At 31.3% G+C, this 20,948-nt stretch overlaps 1 protein-coding gene across 48 annotated transcripts in view; it reads left to right on the top strand.

The window, feature by feature from the left end:
* The window catches only part of RIMS1 (regulating synaptic membrane exocytosis 1), a 486,916-nt gene that overhangs the window by 303,313 nt on the left and 162,655 nt on the right, over nt 1-20,948 (top strand). For all 48 annotated transcript variants that reach the window (XM_027057435.2, XM_027057431.2, XM_053222599.1 and 45 more), the window contains 7 exons: nt 5,863-5,930; nt 6,994-7,104; nt 8,709-8,808; nt 12,911-13,034; nt 16,341-16,387; nt 18,395-18,507; nt 20,382-20,512. In XM_027057435.2, coding sequence (XP_026913236.2) covers nt 5,863-5,930; nt 6,994-7,104; nt 8,709-8,808; nt 12,911-13,034; nt 16,341-16,387; nt 18,395-18,507; nt 20,382-20,512 — 694 coding nt within the window. The remainder of the gene's footprint in view (nt 1-5,862; nt 5,931-6,993; nt 7,105-8,708; nt 8,809-12,910; nt 13,035-16,340; nt 16,388-18,394; nt 18,508-20,381; nt 20,513-20,948) is intronic.

Below are 20,948 nucleotides of genomic sequence, written 5' to 3'. Positions count from 1 at the left end.
AACCATGGGGGCAGTTTCTTAATTTGTACCTGGCATTAGAATTGACAGAAGGGCTTATCAGTATTATTGTTGGAAATACTTTTTAGTGTCTATTTTTACACTCTAATAAACAACTTGCATTTCTGTGGTGCTTTGTAGATTGTAAAGCAATTTCATGTGCTTCACCTCAGGCTACCCTTGAAAGAACAATGGAATGCTATAGGAGTTACCTCTGAAGTTGAGGGATTATCTGAATGACTGAGCTCAGAGCTCAACCAGAGTGTTCATTCTGAGTTCCACATTATTGCTTTGTAGAATTGTGTGGCAAATACGGTTGATGTTCCATTAGTTCTCAAATTCACACAAAAATACGCATAATAACCAGAGAAGTATCAGCTCCACCAAATATGTTAGTGAAATTCTAGATCAGGTACTAAGCCTATATTCCCGTGCCCTAAAAGTATTAAACAAAGATGGCACCATGGGCCCTTACACAAATATCTTATCTTTCACTGGATGTAGTTCAACTCTGGAGGCTCTATTGAGTATAAATGTTTCTTAATACAAGCATCTTTGGCACCTCATTAACTTAACAAATAATAACAAATTAACTTAACAAAGAAAATTTGCATTTCCTTGAACCATAAAATTTATACACCCGAGAGAGAATGGTATTGTTGGTTCTGATAGAAGCAGAGCTCATTGTTAACAAAGGGGAATTTTGAAAGTGAAATTTCTAACAAGCATTTAGAGAACAGCCACTCTAGTGAATCTGTACAGACTGGAATAATGTAAGTCTTCTAGCAAATGGCACCTTGTGTGTGTGTGTGTGTCCTGGACCAAAACCAGAAATTGGAATTTATGTTACTTAGAATTTTTGAAGAGGTTCTTGTGAAGACCAGTGGTTTGGGAATGCCTCTGGCCCTGCCTCAAGCTTTATTGCTCAAGGGACACAAATCTCTGTTCCTTAATTGTACAGTATTTGCTGTCAGATTGTGTAGTGTATATTAGTGTATATTTTGAATAAAATCACCAAAAAGTATTTGAGGAACAATGTTTTTACTATCCTAGGAACTTAGACTGTCAGTAATTCTTTAGTGAATGATAATTTACTGATTTTGCTTACACATGGTATTTATATTTATTTTTAGACTTTAATATTTCACTGATTATATGATTAATGATTGAATTTAGCAAGTATATCTTCCCATTTTATTTTAATGCCTGGATTCTAAGACCTATTAAATAATATTTGTTTCTTATCCATGACTGCTAATTTAACTCAAGTGAAATTAGGCTTTGTAGGATTTTGCTGTATAGCAAATTATTGCTTATTTATTTCAAAGTTCGTTCCACTATTATTTTTAATTTAGAAGTGGGAGCAGACACACTTGCCTTTTGTCAGCATGGGACTATCTGAAATAGGTTTCTAAAATAAGAAGAAATTATTTCAAAATGGTATTTTCATTATATTAATCAGAAGTTAAGATTTTTATCTCAGTTCTTAGGCTTTGGATTTTAATTCCTATCTATGAAAAGAATGTCCTTGTAAAATATTTAAGTGATTTCAAATGTATAACATTTTTATCACATTATAACCAAAGCAATATTTATTAACTCATGTGTGTTGACCATGGTACTCAGTATGAAAAATACCCTACTTTGTCTTAAATTAAAAACTCATTCTTAGAACTTGAGTGGTTTTTGTGTGTGCACTGCATACATTCAACAAATATATTTTTTGCCCAGTATTTTAATTTGTCTATGTGCTATGCTATAATAAAATATATTAGGATTTATTTAATTTTACTTAGTCCCAACACACATCCTACTATAGAGAATAAACAAAAATAAAAGAGGAGAATATTTTAAGAGGTATAGGAAATCTCTGGGAAGGATGATTCTACCGATTTTTGGTCTGTGAATTTTATAATTTCTTTGGATAACAACAATCTGTACTATATAGGAAGAATAATTTTCTTTGAGATGACAGGTAACATAGTTAAGGATATGTATTTGGAATTGTGCAGTTACTGTGAGTCAATCTTTGAATCAGTTTGTGTGCCATCTTTTAACACCATCATTATAATGAGGTTAAAAATATGCTGTATGTTTCTTATGGAAATAGAAAAGAATTCCAGATTTTCTAATACATAACAGCTTTGATGTATATAACCTTTCTTTTGCTACCTACACATTAGATACACATTCCACCTGGTCAAGTGTAATTATCATGTGAATTGTTAGATATTTATTTTGTAAATCAGAGTTATGGTTTTCCTTTTACAATGTTAATATACTCATACACAGTTATGCATCTGTATGATGTAGAAAGCATTTTTGTTCAAATGACTTTGATTCGTCTTATTGGAATCCACTGTGCTTTGACATTAAATATCACAAGATACAGAATTTTAAATCATAGAGGTGCATATTTATGCATTGTTATATCCTCTAATGGTAATAACCTGTGTTAGGAAAAGCTGGTTCTCTTTACAGAAGGTTCAGGAGTCATTTAGCTGACTTTCATTTGTGCAATGAAAGTTGTGTGCTTACTTATTAATTACTTTTTCACAAGAGATGGGATAAAATTTTGTTTTTAAAGTTTTAACAAAAAATAATACTCAAAATTATAACACATTATTGAATTTTAGCTGTTTATGAACTTGAGCCATTTCAGTAGACTGATATATTCCCTGGATCTAAATTAATGATAATAGTGCATTTGTTCTTTTATAGTTATATTGAATATTGGAACCAAAATGATTTTGTATCAGGTCTTTAAGCAAATACCATGAGTTTATCATTTTGTAGCTATGCTACTTGGAAATCAATCTCTTTAATCACCTATTAGAAAGATAATCAAGGAAAATGTTTTATATTAATGAAATACTAGATTCTGAATATTTTAGGAGGAGGTTTTGGTGAGTGTTGCTTAGTCCATTAATAATAGAGAAATATGACTTATAAATACAAATTACGGTACTTAAAAATTCAATAATATCTTTAAAATTTAGTAATTACATGGAAAGAAGAACAAATAAGTTTAAAACTACATATTTAGATTTTAGAATTTATTTCTCATAAGTCTTTAAGCAAAAATATTATATTTTAATGGGTGATAATGACATTTGTGATAAGAAAACTGTTAGAAACTATTCAGGATGTGAAAAAGTGTAATTATACATTAAAATATATACAAATATTGTATGCTAAAATATTGAATGTCTTTTAGATTTTCATTTAATAGAAATTTTTAGTAGACATCAACACTAGGTATGACCAAAATTATCCTATTTTAAACAAATTAAATTAGACTCTCCATTTAAGATCATAATTATACAAAGCTTATAGATGATAGGATACCATTGCTTGAAAGCAGCGTTTTTATACTAAAGTGTGCTTGGTATCATCACCAAACGTACCAGAAACATCAGCTTTTGGTTCTTTGCATATAAAGACCAATTTCTGCACAGGAAATATTAATCAGATATGTAGATCTAGATTTACTTATGACAAGGTGAGTGAAGCACAGGGTTGAAACACCGTATGAGGAATTGAAGCATGAGCCAGAGAAAGATCCCAAGGAGTGTAGTTTTTAAGATCTAACTAATTGAAGGATATAAAAAAACTTTGTTCCCTTGAAGTTTTAAAATGGGTTGGATTTTGCCATTGTTTTAACCTCAACGACTTTCAAAGCAGTCCAACTTTCAACTTAATGACTAATTTTCTTCTTTAAACCCCGTAAATATTGTGTTCTGTTAATTTGTCACAGTATTTCAAATTGAGTCAGCATTTAAGGAGTCATCAGTCTTTCTTACTCCTAAGTATATGAAATTTTAGGGAAAAAGTTTTATGAGTTATAATAATCTCTTGAATTATATTTTTAATTACTACTTAATAATAATTGCAACTTTATTATTATTATACATAGTTTTTCTTTCAAGGGAACAGTGTCATAATACTAAAGATAAAAGCAATTTTAAGAATAAGTAAGTAGGCAGGGATGGGCAAAATGTGTGAAGGGAAGTAAGAGATTCAGGCTTCCAGTTATGGAATGAGTCAGTCATGGGAATAAGTACAGGGAGTATAGTCAGTGGTATTATAATAGCATTGTATGGTGACACATGGCAGCGACACTTGTGGTGAGCACAGCATAAGGTATAGAGATGTTGAATCCCTATGTTGTACACCTAAAACTAATGTAACATTGTGCGTCAGTTATATTCAAAGAAAAAAATTAATAAAAAAACTTTTGAAGTTTACAAACAGTACAAATAAAAGAGGGATAAAAACCCTGTTTACAATTTCATTGTATTTAATTAACTGAGGTGGTTCGGAAGAAGATAATCATTGACACCAAGCCATGTACACATTTTAAAGTATGTGATTTTGAAAGGGATTTGGACTCTGTGTGTAGTGAATTTTAACAATATAGTTTCTGTTAATGCAGTTTCTATTATTCAACCCTTCACAAAACATACTGTTATGTATATGACACATTTGAAGAACATTTTAGTATTTGTTGTATATATAACAAACTCCTTCAGCCTTTCTAAGATATTATTTATTAATTTTATTATTTTTTAATGTTTTATTTATTTTTGAGTGAGAGAGAGAGAGAGAGAGAGAGAGAGAGACAGTGCCCGAACTGGGGAGGGGCAGAGAGAGAGAGAGAGAGAGAGAGAGGGAGAAACAGAATCTGAAGCAGAGCCTGACACTGGGCCAGAACCCACGAAATGCGAGATCATGGCCCGAGCTGAAGTCGGACACTCGACCAACTGAGCCACCCAGGCGCCCCTCTAAGATACTATTTTAAAAGAAAAGGGAAGCAACTACTAACAAACTTAGGTGTATAGGTTTTTTTATGCCTGCAGATTTTAAACATTTTTACATTTTCTATCACATTTCTTTTATAGTGACTGTATCTGCCATGCCTGTCATCTACATACAGTTCTTTGCTTGTGATCTTCACAGATACCAGAAAGACATATTTTCCCAACACTCAGCTATATATATCACTATTAGTGTGCTTTACTCACTTTCTTAATTTTTTTCTCTTTAAAGATACATCAGGAGAAAAATTTCATTGATTTAATCTAATGTTTAAAATGTAAGAGATAATTTATTCTCACATTCACCCATTCCTTTTTTTCCTGTGCAAATACTGAGAGCACTGCTGCTTTCTGTTATTTTTTTCCTTTTTTCTCAGGTGTTTTAATATTATATTTTTAAACCAAAAAAATCAAAATTAAAGGCTCATAAATTCATGCTTACAAAATTAGGATTTGTGAAGTTTTTTAAAGTCTTTTTGATGGCTTAGTACAATTGGATTTTCTGTTGGTTGTGTTGTACTCTTGCTAAAAGTTATTCTTGATAATTTATTCAGCGCTGTGTGCTAAAATGTGTGTCCTAGTGTCAGCTAATGAGGGAAGACGATAGAGACCAGAGGCTAATTTTTAAAATAACATGATATAGTTCAGAAGAGTAGAAAGAGAGACACTAAGTTTTAATACTTATTTCAGTTCATTGAATAAAACTTTTTCAGCATCACTAGATGGCAGGCTGTGCCTTGGCATGGATAGTCTTTCGAGGGAAGGTGGAGTGAGTTAACCCAATTCTTTCAGTGCTTTTTATGTGTGTTTCTAGGCTGATTTATGAGAATAAAGGTAGTCTATAGTATGAAGTGCATTTGTAACATTCATTCCAATGATTCAGGTCACAGCCTTTGCAATACAGGGGTATATCATTCTGGTATGTACACACTCAAGATTATGATGTTCATAACCCTTTACTTTATAGACTGAAGAAGTCATACTTAAAATGATGCATTCTCCACTTTAAAGCGTTGCACTTTTCATCCCCCCCCCCTCCATGGTGCAGGTGACTTGGATTATTACTGGTTGGATCCTGCCACGTGGCATAGCCGGGAAACATCACCTATTAGTTCGGTAAGCTTTCTGGGAAATGAAAGTTGGAGCTTAGGGAGGATGTGTACTGTTCATTGTCCTATCTATATTTGACATGTGATGGATAGCAGTCTTACTCTGTTTCGTTATACATTTTTTAAAACATTTTATTTATTTATTTTGAGAGAGAGAGAGAGAGAGAGAGAGAGAGAGAGAGAACATGCATGAGCGAGCAAGGGAGAGGCAGAGAGGGAAAGAGAGAATCCCAAACAAGCTCCTTGCTGTCAGCAAAGAGCCTGACCCAGGGCTCAGTCCCACAAACCATGAGATCATGACCTGAGCCACAATCAAGAATCAGATGCTTAACTGATTGAGCCACCCAGGCGCCCTCCATTATACATTTTAGGAAAGAAAATATTCATTTCATTTAAAGTAGTACAGTCTAGAAGGGGAAAAAAAATCACTGAATAATTATAACAAATTTTTTTTTTAAAGTTTTTTTTTGAGAGAGAGAATGGATGGGTGAGCATGCACAAGCAGGGAAAAGGCCAAGAGAGAATCTCAAGCATCTCTCCCACCCCCACTCTGTCAACACAGAGCTGAAAGTGGGGCTCAGTCTCAGGGTTCATGAGATCATGACCAAAATCAAGAGTGAGTCCCTTAAGCGACTGAGCCATCAATGTGCCTCTATAACAAATTTTAAATTAAGTAAGAAGCAATTATTAAATGATGACTATATATAAATGAGATATTATTTGGTTAATGATATCAACATTAACAACTCAAAATATAGAATAGGTTTTATTTCTATAAGCAGATATGTTTTAAGTTTAATTCATTTAATCATTTCAGAACAATTTTTTAGAGATTTACTTAGTTGCTAACCACTCTTAGAACTGTTTAGTTCAAGAGTCTACTGCAAATAAAATGTAGCTGCATTTACAAATGCAAATTGTTGTAAGTTGAGGGTAGAACCCACCAAAATAAAGAATTTCCTCTAGAGTGCCTTTAACTGAGGAAATCACAGCTTGCTACAACCAATAATTATGTGTCTACAGGAAAGAAAACCACTTAGCTTTTTAAAACTTTATCCATGTTTTGATAGCATCCTGTAACGTGGCAACCATCTAAAGAGGGGGACCGATTAATTGGACGTGTTATTCTGAACAAGAGAACAACCATGCCCAAAGAATCAGGTGCATTACTGGGTCTGAAAGTAAGTATGCTGGTTTAAAATGTTTCTTAAGGGTGGATTACAGTACAGGCTGACTTCAACAAAATTTCTGACAACGATTTTTAAATATCTTCCTCTCTTCTCCAAAATACAGTTCACCTAGTGAACGTATCTTCTTCGTATATTGATGTCTTATGACAGATACAGTATTTTTATCTGGATTAATATTTCAAAATCATTTTATAATATGGCTTACAAATGTGTTAGGAAACTGCCATGAAGTATAGGAAAATAAAGAATTTTTATCTCAGTATGAAGTTCAAGGATGATTTTTACATTAAGAAGGTTTTAATGGATGGTAGTAAAGTTAGATTATGTGGACTGCATAATTTTATTTTATCTTGACAAACAACATAAAACATCATTAAAGAAATTGTTTCCTAAGTACAATAGACTTTATCATAGTATCAAAAGAGTAAAATGTGTCTTTTAAAAATATTAACTGACATCCAACAGATATAAAGAAAAACTAACAAATTGTAAAAGATTATATTTTATTATAGGAAAAATATATATGCACATTTTGTCTTATTTGTGTGTGTATGTGTATATGTGCTAAATCACATAGTTTTATTTGCTTTCAGAAACTTAGAGAAACAATCAAAGATGGGCTTTAAAATTATTTGCTAAGATATTATATTATAGTCGTGTGATAATTTGACCTCTTCAAAACCATTGACTATTAATCCAACTAAAACTTTTCTTCAGTTAATGCACTTAATAGTATCACCTTATTCATTATTAACATTTATTTCTCTTGCTATGAAATAATTCTGATCGCCTCCACTAATGGGCATATCCCAAAGTATGGTGGGTCAGCCTCAGCCTTTGAGAACATGTGTTGCACCTTTATTTATACACACTTGGTGACTGCATTGGGAGAAATTAAACTTAGAAACTTTCTGATGTATTTAGTTTTAGTTACAGTGGAAAAGCCAGGTGAAAGTGTTAAATATTCAGTAATATAACCCAGACTTTAGGAGTTAGATTAGAATATGTATTTCAGGTGAAGTCATTCAGACGGTCAGTAGCAGAGATAAATTTAGGCTATTACTCATAGTGCCATGGTAAATTGCTTCCCAGAAGTGGCCTATTCTTGGTTTGAATCCATAGTCTTTATGTCTTAGACCTATATCCTACTTAAAGGTATACAGAAGGGATAAAGATCTGATGTGACAATGGGGCATGATGTGCATATAGAACTTTAATTCTAATAGGAGGCATGAACTTGGAGGATAAAGAAAAACGAACCCTAATGTAAACTGTGTCACGCACTTCCGTAAGTAGGAAAGACCTCGCACTTGTCTTCTAAGGAAACACTACTTTCGGTGCCGTTGTGTTGTTAGGTCAGTATAAGTAATCAGGACATGAACTTTCTTGGGACACATGATCATCTAAAATATAATGAGATGTTTTCTTTTTAAAAGTATACTGCCACTCCTTTAATCAAAAATATGTTTCACTTTATTAATGTGCCTACACTCCATCCTAAATACATTGTAAAAGACTGTATGATTAATTCCTAAAAGTAATAAACTTATATTTTAATATGAATCTTGGGAACTTATAAATTTATTATTATTCAGGTTGTTGGAGGAAAAATGACTGACTTAGGACGCCTTGGTGCCTTCATCACCAAAGTAAAGAAGGGTAGCCTTGCAGATGTAGTTGGACACTTACGAGCAGGTAAAGTTTCTTTTTAACATTTAAACAATGTGTACTTTTTGCATGAGTTGGTGGTTTTCAATGTGGGGTAAGTTACAAATAAGTCAATTAAATAAATAACTAATTTTAGTGCATGGGTGAAGATTTTTTCCCCTGGCGTGGGTATTTACTGCAATTATAGGTAACTATGCATCAATGGCAGTTTGGAGAGAGTAAGATTAGGAATCTTTTATTATTCATGTGAAAGTAAATAGATGCAAAATGCTGCAGGATTACAAATTTTTGTAGATGACTTTATAATTTTGCTACAAAAACCAAAACAAGTTAGCCTTGTAGAAAAAATAATATCACTAATTAATTTTTTATATTTTAAACTATTATAATTACTAAAGTTTTCCATAGTGGTCCCAAAACACTTACCAGTAGCAGTGTTTTTAGTAAAATACAACCATAATCACATTTCTTACACAGATTACATAATAAAGTATTTGTTAATTTTATTGTGACATGTATTATACTCATGCAGATGTGCTACTTCTTGGTATTTGGAAACTTACATTATGTTGCTCTGTAACCTTAACGTAATATGATAAAATCATTTAATATATTCACATGTACCATATTCAGTAGCAACACACTTTAAAATCTGTTTTTTTTATTTACCCTTCATTTTAGTTAAAATCATAGTAACGTATTTTTCCCAGTTTACTTCATGGTTTTGTAGAAATCTTTTGGTTGGAGTGTCTGCCTATGCATTTGAAAGACAATTACAAAGAAAACAGAGAAAGCTGAACTACAGAATTGAGGATTAATAACCCGTAGCACATAGAAAGAGAACATTTCTAGGCTGTTTTCAGTTTTTATACCTTAACATTGTAGTTACTGAGACCCTGAGAAAAGTGTTCTATAACCGTTAAAGATATTTTTGTTGTAGTTGATTACCAGGATATCAGTTCAAAATCATTTAGGTTTTTTTCTTTAATAGAGACTTCCTATGCAGGTGTTGTATAGGGAGAAAATCCAAATCAGAGGTTTTTCTTCATCTGCAATATATACAGCTTTGAAGATGTGTAGAGGTACAGTACGCTGGTTTTTTTTTTTATCAAGGACTAGTTATGATTTAATAAGAAAATAACTCAATCAGGTGTGACTATGTCAATAAACTGAGCCTTTGCTTGTTTAAAGACTGAGAAACATGCCTTAGAAAGTTTATGAATCTCTTTTTTAGAAAGTATAAGAATCCCTTGAGTTAATGTAATGCTCTAATGTAACTACAGAAATCTGAATTTGCAGATCAGATTATAAACATAATGGCTTTTGATTTTGTCTTTGTATTTTAATAGAGGATCACTTAATAAAGTCAGTGAAGGGGTTTTTCTATATAAAATATCCCTTAGTGATTAATTTCATTTTTTAACACCCTTATGTGCCTAGAGCCTGAGAAACTTAGATGTAAAATGTTAAAAGCTCAGCTTAGATAGCTGTAAAACAAAGAAGTGGAGTTTTCACTAAAAGCAATTGATGCATTTGAAAGAAGTATTTTAATAAATTAGATCATATATTCTGTTTGATTTACATTATAATTTAGGAACAGTCTTCCTTCTATTTGCATATAACCATCACTGGCTGTACAGTGCTGTGCTTTTTTATTAATGTGAACTTTGTTCAGCATTTGCAATCTTGCTTTAATCTTGCCATAGCTTTCTGTACTGTTTCTTCCCCTTAAGTCCATGCACTATACCACTACTTGGTTTAATTATCAAAAACAAGGTTGACACTGATGTGCTCCTTATTAAAAGTCTTCACAGTCTCCAGTCATCATCTGCTTAAGTCAAAGCTCTGTAGTTCTGTCCTCTACTAACCAGTCCAGCCACTTCTCTTACCATCCACTTTACCTGTTAGCCATGGCAGTGTGCCTATAGGTCCCTGGCAAGCTATCCACCTATTAGACCTGGTCCATGCCTCTTGTTTATCTGGTTGCTTTTTTGCTCTTGTGCTCTCTACCTGTTGAAGTCCTTTCCATCCTTCAGAACTCATCTAAAGTTGCCTTAATTGTAAAGTGTTTCCTAATATCTCACCTGGAACAATACCTAAGTACTATCTTCCTAGCACTACCTGGCTCTCTTTCTCTTCCTCAGATGAACTCCTATCATTGTGCATAACATTTTAGTAAAGATATTAATTCCTGTATGTCTCCCCCACCAATGACAGAGGAAATCTCTTTTATTTGCATCATCATAATCTGCATCTCTGCCTGAAGAGATTATCCATATAAAAATAAATATTGTTAAAGACACCACCTTCTAGTTTAAGATATTTTGATTTGTAAATAAATACATGTATTGTTAATAAGATATTAACAGTTATGCTTCCAATTGCTGTCTATAAAGGGGAGAATTTTTATAATTCAGTGCTTTTGAAAATGTTGACTGCAACTCATTACTGTATAGTCACTTTAATGGTTTACATCCATCAATTAAAAAAAATGAAATGAAACATGATAGAATTGGAGATATCAGGGTAAATATTGTTTCAGAAAGTATTTTTTTCATACACACATACATACACACACATACACATAAACATACAATATTCACATGATGTAAACTTTATTTTTTTTCTTGGTCAAACAAATTTAAAAGACTGAATATATTTTAAATTTGTAATTATATTTTATTTCTTTTTTTAACACTGAAGTGTATTCATTGCCTATGTAAAACACCTTGCTGTGTAACTTCTTAGGACAAACAAACAGTTATAAGTCCCTTAACTATTAATGTTAACCATACTCTTTTACCAAACCAAAGCAGCATTATATGCTTTTCAAATATTTAGTTTTCATTTTTGAGTAAGCAAACATTTGGGAAAAAATACTTTAAAATAGTCCTAGCAAAACAATATTTTTCTACTTTAAAAAACAAACTGAAAACATCTGTTTATAGTTCTCTTGCCTATATATATATACCTACAAACTGAAACATCTCATGTTTACAGTTATCTTTCATATATATATCACATATTTATCTTTCATTATATGTATATATATGTATATATATAAATTATATTGATCTATCAATTCAGCATATATTAGCTACTAAATCATTACAGGTACTGAGAATAAGATGAGCAGAAACAATTAAGACACCTTAAAGTACCATTGGGGTTGGGGTGTTTCAGCTGAGTCTGCTGTTGTGAATTGAAGGAGAGAAACATTTGGGATCTAAAACTGCTCTAAATATTCATGAAAATAAACAGTTTTTCCCAAATGATCTATGGTAAAATCCCTAGTTAAAATATCAACAATAAATTATTAGCGCATTTATTTTAACGTTATATTATTCTCCTGGATTCTTAGAGTATTTAACAAATGAATGAGTATTGTATTAATTTTTTATTATTTTCAAATATTTTAAAAATATTTTCTAATTTTACTTTAATGCTCACAATATATATTATGTATAGAATGTGTGTGTTATGAACATCTGGAAGTGGGTTAACTGTCATGCAACAGTTTTACATCTGCTTGCTTTGTAACTTTTCCATAGCTACCTGCGTTTCCCTGTGGGTATGAATTCAAATCCTTTCATGCATTTTTATTCTGTTGTGCGTCTGGTGAAGACAATGAAGCATGACTTATAATTGGAAAATTCATGCTAATAAATGTTAATTGCTATTTCAACCAAAAATAAAGGACTTTATCCAGAGTTAAATAAGAATCTTTCACATATAGAGCTGCCTGCATTTATTATATGGAGGACATGCTGCTAATTATTATTTTTTAATGTTTCCAAATAGGCTGTGCTAATTCCATCCCATAGCATGAGATTATTTTTTATATTATTTCTGGTATATTTCAAAAGATAAAGGTAGCTTTGTATTGTACTGTTTCCTGTGACCAGTAATATTCTATGGGGGAAAGAAAAAGAAAAAAAAGAAAGAAAAGAAAAAAGTGTTTAGAAGAACCATTTAGCTGACATTATATGTCAGTCAATTTGCTTTTGAGAGCAGAGCCTAGACAAACTATTTGTATATGTTTTGCATTTCTTTGTTAAAAAAAGAGAAAAGATAAGAAAAATAAACAGAATATATAAGGTAAAAAAATACCCTTTTTTTTAAATTCAAGGGGATGAAGTTCTAGAATGGAATGGTAAACCCCTGCCGGGAGCTACAAATGAAGAAGTTTACAACATTATTTTAGAATCAAAATCAGAACCTCAAGTTGAAATTATTGTTTCAAGGCCTATTGGGTAAGGCTAAAAAAACTTACTTCTTAAGTTTAGTAAATTACATGTATTAGCAGGGTTTTAAAAAGAAGTTTATACATTCATACAGTACATGTTAATAACATGGATAGTTTTTCTTCAATTATGGGCATACACTTTATATTTTTTAAATTTCTTAATATTTTAAACTTGAATACTGAATTTTCTTCACTACATTTTAGAAGCTCCACAATTTAACAACTGTAGTATCAAAAATATTGTTATATATTTTCAGAAGTGAAATATAAACTAAAAATATTTTGTTTTAATGGCAGACCTATTTTTAGTAATTTAACTTAGTAGTATTTCCTTAAAGGGAGTCACTAACAACTCATCTTCTTATGACATTTAAAACCGTAATTGTTTCATGCCTACATGAACTTTTTATTATTTTACTAAGAAGAGAGTATTTTTTTCTATATTTTTACCCATGGGTAGTGCCAACTTTTGTTTAAAATCAAGCGAGTGTGAAATATTTTAACTTTTTAAAAAATGGTCATAATAATTGGTATAATATTTTTTAAACTTCAGTTTTTAGCATAATTTAATTCTCTATAGCCAATGGGAATTTTTTTTTAATCTGTGTGTAGGGTCCCCCACATTGTTAGATTTCCTGGCTAACCCAAAAGTCCAGAATATTCTTTTTGCCAGTCTAATTTTTTTGGAAGACATATTGAAATATCTCCAGATAGTTGCCTTAATGTTTGAATATATTTTTGGAAATAAATCCCTCTTTTTTTTCCCCATTGTCTAAAATATTACAGAGCCATTAATTCAGGACTTATGTTGAAAAAGTAATAGCCTTTAATTTTTGTTGTCTTCATGCATATATGTCAATGCAAAACATAGAAGAAAATATAATTATCCTATTTTTCAAAGGACTGAAAACAGATGATCACATATTTCAAAGAATAATATTAATATATATAAACTCTAAAATAAAAGCAAGATTATAAATAATTTTAAGTGGTGATTATTAAGAGTAAACATTGAAGACATTTGCAAAAGTATTGTACATTTCCATGCAAAATTTTTTTAAATAGCAACACTTTATAATTTATGCTAGTTTTACATGACCTGTGTTCTAGTGCTCAGGTTAATATGAGGCTGGAAAAGAGGTAAGTAAATTGGAAAATGAATCAAAAGTTTCAAAAAATAATTTAAAATCAAGTATTGTACACATTGCCAAATACTTTCAGATATGTAGTAGTTTAAAATTAATCAGCTAAAATATTGATTTATGGTAACTTTTAAAAAAACTAACAGACAATTAAAGTGGACTGGAATAACATTTTCATGATTGTTACCTTTGTATGAAAATAATTTAAAAAGTCATAATTTGCATAGTCAAACCCTAAATTGTAGGAAATATGGAATGCAAAGATTATACTTAAAAATCAAATCTGGCATCAACTTTCCAGTTAATAGAGAAATTATTAGAATCCTAGAAGAATAATTCTAGCTATATTTAATAATTATGTTTAATGTAGTTCTATAATTTAAAGCAGAAACCAAAATTTATTCACAGTTTAGTGGCATAGTAATTCTGCGAATCATACATGGTCTAAGAAATATCTGCCATCTTGAGGTAAGAACCATTTTTGCTAGCCTACCAAATATAACATTCTTGGCATTTATACTTACAATTGGTATTAGAACTATTCTGTCACCTTTCTTGTAGAACTAATTAAGAAGACATGTTTGTAAATGTGGAAATTTATTCCTGAAAATATTACTGAAGCAATTAACATTATTATATTTTGATTCAAAATCACTTTAAAATTTTTTTTACAACTTCTCCACAATCTTTCAGACACATACAAATCCTAAGCTTGTACCTGGTTTTAGGATTCCAAATTCTAATTTTCATAATTGACTTTGAGGCTGGTTTTCAGGGAAGTTGTACTATCTAAAAATTAATTGCTTCTACGTTTCTTTTTAAAAATTTACTTTTATTTGCCTAGGTAAATTTAGAAAACGGTAGCAGAAGAGAAATAGTTGGTTTCTTCAAATAGTTGTTGTCTTAAGTATTGCAAATTAGTCTCTTAATTATCATACGAAATACTTACATTATACAAATTACTAGTTATAAAAATACGTATAAAATGTATTTATAAAATACATAACACAGGATGTATTATCTTTGTAAGAAGTATAAACTATAGGTGGTTATGAAAATTACTTTGCACAGAAAGTGAAAATGAGTCCAGAAAATAATGAGAGAAAACTGTTTTTGTTTCTGTCCCTCCCCTCTACCCCTGCCGACACACACACAGTAGTCCAAAGAAAAATCAAAATCAAAGTGAAGTTAGGTCACAGGTAAGTGGTTAGAAATGCTAAAATAATATTCTAACGTTATTCTAATAATTCTGTTGGTACTAACTCCAGTCTGCTTTAATATGTCATGTTAATACTTACATATTGTTAATCTCCTTAAATTGATACTAAACTATCTTTGAAAAACCAGAGGTAAAATAGTTCTATGCAGTATACTTCCCAAAACAAGCTGGTCCAGGGTTCTTAAGGTCACAGTGGATAATGGATTAAGCTGAGGTTATAATTAAACATTTATTCAGAGTAATTTGTGAGTGTGACAGGAGTGGGTGTTCTCACAAATCACTTTCTAATCATACAGTAAATGGCCATATATTTAGCTAACTTCAGTATAGAGATACAAATCTCTATATAGGGTTATATATGTGTATATGAATTATATATTCACATATATAAAGTATTTTAGCTTTTTTGTTGCAAGCTTGAACCATTTTTATTTTCCGAAGCAATTCATCCTTTTCATTTTATTAACTTTGCCCATGATATTCACCATATTATTTTATTATCAAGAAATGTTTTCATCCCTTTCATTCAGTAAACTCTTTCAGATGTGTTTGTAAAGCATATTACTGATTAGTAAAAACGTGTCATTTTGATTTTCTAGAATTGAAATAAAATATTACCTTTAACATTTTTTATTTCCAAAACCTACTGTTTTGGTAGTAAAAATATTGTGGTAGTTTTAGCCACAATATTAGTCTGATTGTTGTCATGTTGAAGTGTTTTGCTGTTAAATATATAAAAACTTATTTTTATTGCAGTTTGTGTGTGTGTGTGTGTGTGTGGTGTTTGACAATCATGCATATTAGTAATTGCCTTAATAGTAACTCCTGTCCATTTCCACACCTGTAAAGACCCAAAAGGATTGTTCACACCACTGAAATACATGTGGCTGTGATTGCCTCAGGGAGGGTAACTTAGCTAATGGGATTTTCACCATACCCTAATTTCTTTTAGTGATATTCCACGGATCCCTGAGAGCTCCCATCCTCCACTGGAGTCCAGTGAGTTTAAGATTTATTTGTTATTATGATATATATAGGATGAAATTAAAGAATAAAGATTTATCATTTGCTTTAATTATTTGATATAAATGAATTGGTATTACTATACTAAGGTTATCTCTAATGATATCAGAAGTTGACAACTATGACAATCATTGGAAACCCAAAGTTCTATTTTAAGATTTTTCTTTTTTTACCTCCCCCCCCACCTTTTTTTTTTTGTGTGATGGTTACACAAAAATCTTTACTGGCAGTATACCTTCTGCATCATAATAGTCAGAACCCTCACAAAGCTCAGTTAATATAATAGTACTAGTTCTATTTGCTGTACGTAAAAATTTATTGTTACACTGGATTATTCAGTCTGATTGGTAATTAGCTCAGTCTCATGAGCTAGGCTTCTAGTGAAGGAAATATACATGCTAACAGATAATTTAAAAACAGCGTAACAGTGTCAGGTATGATTGTGGAAGTAAGTAGGTGGAGTAGAGGTAAAGTTCAATGGATATAAGGGAGTCAAGGGACAGTGAGGCTAAAGGGTTGAATTATCTACATAGCCTTTAAAGACACTCCACGTGATAGAAGATGACAATGTGTGCAGTAAAGTCTAGACTGGTAATGAAGTTTTCAGTGAGAATGTGGAAGTGATAGATATTTACTTTGCAATGGATTGATATTAAATTCAATACCTTGGGCTTGATGACCAAGTGTTATTATGGACCCCATCTTACGGAAATACAAAATACAAAATACAAGGTGATTTAAGAGGAAAACAAGTGATCCAAGTGATCGTTGTTACAAAGAGGTGGAAAATATATGGTTGGGATAAACAAGGAGCTGAAGATTAGGAAGGTATATCAAATGCCTACCAACATGCATACCTGCTAGATGAACCCATATTTGGTTTTGAAGTTTCTGATAACTAATACACAGAAGGAAATGGGACCAATTACATAATTTATAGTGTCAATACTATTTAAAAATGAAACTGATATAATACTAAAAGCAGACTGATTATTAGAAGCATTACTGTTCTTGTACTAAGACCCAAGAAAAAATTATCCTAAGGATCCTTGATAAAAGAAGCGTAATAACAAAGAATTTTATAGAACTCTTTCTTAAAGTCTTTGCAGGGCACAGAGTGATGCTACACGGCTTAATTTAGACTTAATTTGTGTGTATTTAGAAAAAAAATATGTGGATGACATACCCTCCGGCAATGCTCCATGAATGTTTTATCAGTAAAGCTAAGTTTTCAATGACTGTGGGTTTAAGGTTATACTTGCTGGGGTAATAGCATTCTATAGACATTCTATACTGTGGATCATGTCAAGGTATACTTTAAGAGTGATCTGAGAAGAGAGACCTCTCATTTAAAAAAGAGGGGAGGAAAGCCTCACCAAGTAGCTAAGTGGACAGCTAGCCTCCTCTACACAAAGGTGAAGTGGGTCACTTGTGGTGAGTCACTGGAGACAGCATTCTCAGACATACAGAAGATACATTTCAAGATCAAAACTGAGATAGATGGTAAATCTTATTTTAAAAGTGGTGAATTCTAGGCTTAGATTTGGCTCATATATTATATGTGCATTCATTTTACTTTCAGCAAGGACAGTTCATAATAGATGATTCTTTGGCCAAGATAATTAAAATAACAGGTACCATCTTTCTTATCAGTAAAGCCTGAAGCCTTCACCCATATGTGAGTTTATGCAAGAATCTAAACTGTACAGATACCCTCCAGAAATGTAGAAAACCAATATAAATTGAAGCAAATAAATATAATATTTGATTATATCATTATAAATACTTTTAAAATAGGCAATTAACCAAAGAAGACAGTATGATAATTTTCTGTGACTATCCAGTTGGAAGTATGTTCTACTGTTATTGATGGTATTGAATTATGGTTTTATACAAATAACAGATGCATTTAACATTTTATAAAAAATATTCCTACACATATATTATAAATGTTACTACAAATTATTTTTTTTCTCATTTTAGGTTCAAGTTCCTTTGAATCTCAGAAGATGGAAAGACCTTCCATTTCTGTTATTTCTCCAACAAGTCCTGGAGCCCTAAAAGATGCCCCACAAGTCTTGCCAGGACAACTTTCTGTATGTATTTTTTTGTACATGTTGGGGACCCTTAGGATTTGCTCACTGTTCTGAGTCTGTCCTTAAAAATGCATGGCTTTCTTTGAAGCCTATGATATGTTTGTAGTCACCTAACACCATAATCTATTTCAGCAATTTTGCATGTATTTATTAAGTTATTAGATTAGCCTTTATCCATATATTTATTTGGAAATGTTTATTGAGTGCCTACAGTATACCCCGTTATTATAAACATTCAATGATAAATGACAACATAAGTAAATAAAATATCCATTATATTTTGTGTGCAAGTTTCCAAGGTCAGTTGTTAAGATATAAGAAACTAAGAAAGTCATGTTCCACTAATTTAACCTTATGAGTCTGGAGTCTGAAAAAAGTTTTTCAATATTCTTTTTACTTTCTTGAGACATTTAGTGAAACACTTCATTTCTGATTATCACTCTGAAAAAGCTACAGTTTTTCTTACTGTTGCTTTACATGTGACGTGAGGAAAGCTGGAGTAAGGAAGTGATGGCTAACCATTATGAAATGCCACATCTGTGTAGATTATGGTAGAATACAGGACATTTATATTCATAACTGAAAGAAAACTTGCTTCAAACTATTCTGTAAATAGTGTACTTTTTCTCCTTTGGTAATGTGTGGATTTCTGTAGTCTGCTTTTGCTGTACTTCTCTTGTTGTTAATTAAACAAAGAAGATAACTATAAGCTTGATGTTATTTTTAAAACCATTCCTGGTTTTAACTTCTGTTTTTGGTAGATTGATATCTTTGAATAGTCCTTTCTGTTTATTTTATCTGCCCTGCCATCTCTGTGTGTGTGAATCTCTGAAGTACTCCACCTATATTTCAAGAGGGATGAAAATCCGTTTGGGTTTTTGAAAAACACATCTCTGGTATTATTTGAAATCAGAGATATGGATTCATATGGAATCAGGTTTGAATCCTTAATCTGCCCTGCACTATGAAAGACCAATCCTATGTTAAATTAGTTTATTTTCTTATAGTGACTGTTAAATATGTTCCATATATATATTGCCATTAGACAACTTTCTCTCACAGTTCTTACTCAACTAAAAAACCAAAACTAACTTCTAAATTAAAAAAAAAATAATAATGTTAACACTGTTTACTGCCAGCATTTATAAATATATTGACTGCTAAAGTTCTGGTGTTTAGGAGCTCAACAATAGTATTTCAGTGTGCCATTCCCCCGTTTTTCTTTATTCAAACTATTATGAAATCTTAGTAAAAATATCATTATTTGGCCTTCGCTTAGCTGAAGGTATGTAATGCACCTTCCTGCCTTCCTTGTTCTTTTCTCCTTCTCTCATGAACATTAGCATTTAATAGGTGAATTATGAAAATTAAATGAAAAAAATAACAGGAAACAACAGTACCTGGTGTAAAGGGGGCCTACAGTAAATATGTTTCCTGATCTCTTCCAGATCACTTGGGTAAATTGTTTATCCATCAAGCGTCATTTTATTTCAGTGACATATGGTGCTACAAAATGCATGTAGCCACAATAAGGTCATTAAGTCACTTATAATCACTGAACACTGGCACTTAGCGTTTAAAAACAAGGATAATTATTTCAATATCCCTTTCTTCCTTACTTTTTAATAAAATTTTTATCAGTTTTATTTTCATAACATGATCTAAGAGAGTATAACACTATAGGCTTGACAGTTGTAAGTCATGTCTAAAATACATAAAAAGTCAAATTGTAAGTGGTTATGCTTTCAAATTCGTATTCTTTTCAAAAATAGTATTTATAATTATAATTTAAAAGTTCTTCAAAAATAGTATTTTTTGTAGAATTAGAATATCTTAGGGCTTGTGCAAATGATTCTTTTCTTTATCGATCTCAGGTAAAGCTGTGGTATGATAAAGTGGGACACCAGCTGATTGTAAATGTTCTGCAAGCAACAGATTTACCGACAAGAGTAGATGGGCGTCCCAGGAATCCCTATGTGAAAATGTATTTTCTTCCAGATAGAAGGTAGTGAATAATTTTGGAAAAAAATATGCAAAAATTGTTACTAATATAAAAGGTAGACTGTTGTTTCCTGGGATATAGTTTTATTTATTTGGTAAAATTGATATACCAAAAATGGCACATAATTAATGTGAACATTTTGATGAGTTTGAACATACACATGCACCTGTGATATAGTTTTAAGGTATAATAAATCATTTTCTATGAGGGAATAAACTTTCTCCCTGAAAAAAAATCCCTCAAGCCTTGTATTTTTAAAAACATAATTTACCAATTTAAAAATTTTTATTACCTTGTTTATACATTTATTAGTCTTGGATAGCTGTACATCATTTGGAATGTACCTTTGCGTATATATGTCTATTGTCGTAACTACTGCTAACACTGTAGTTAAAATTAGAATAGTATTAAACTCTATGGTCTTTTTAGACTTTAATGT

This window comes from Acinonyx jubatus, chromosome B2 (genome assembly GCF_027475565.1).
Source record: "Acinonyx jubatus isolate Ajub_Pintada_27869175 chromosome B2, VMU_Ajub_asm_v1.0, whole genome shotgun sequence".
Taxonomy (NCBI): domain Eukaryota; kingdom Metazoa; phylum Chordata; class Mammalia; order Carnivora; family Felidae; genus Acinonyx; species Acinonyx jubatus.
This window is presented reverse-complemented; position numbering and strand designations above follow the sequence as displayed.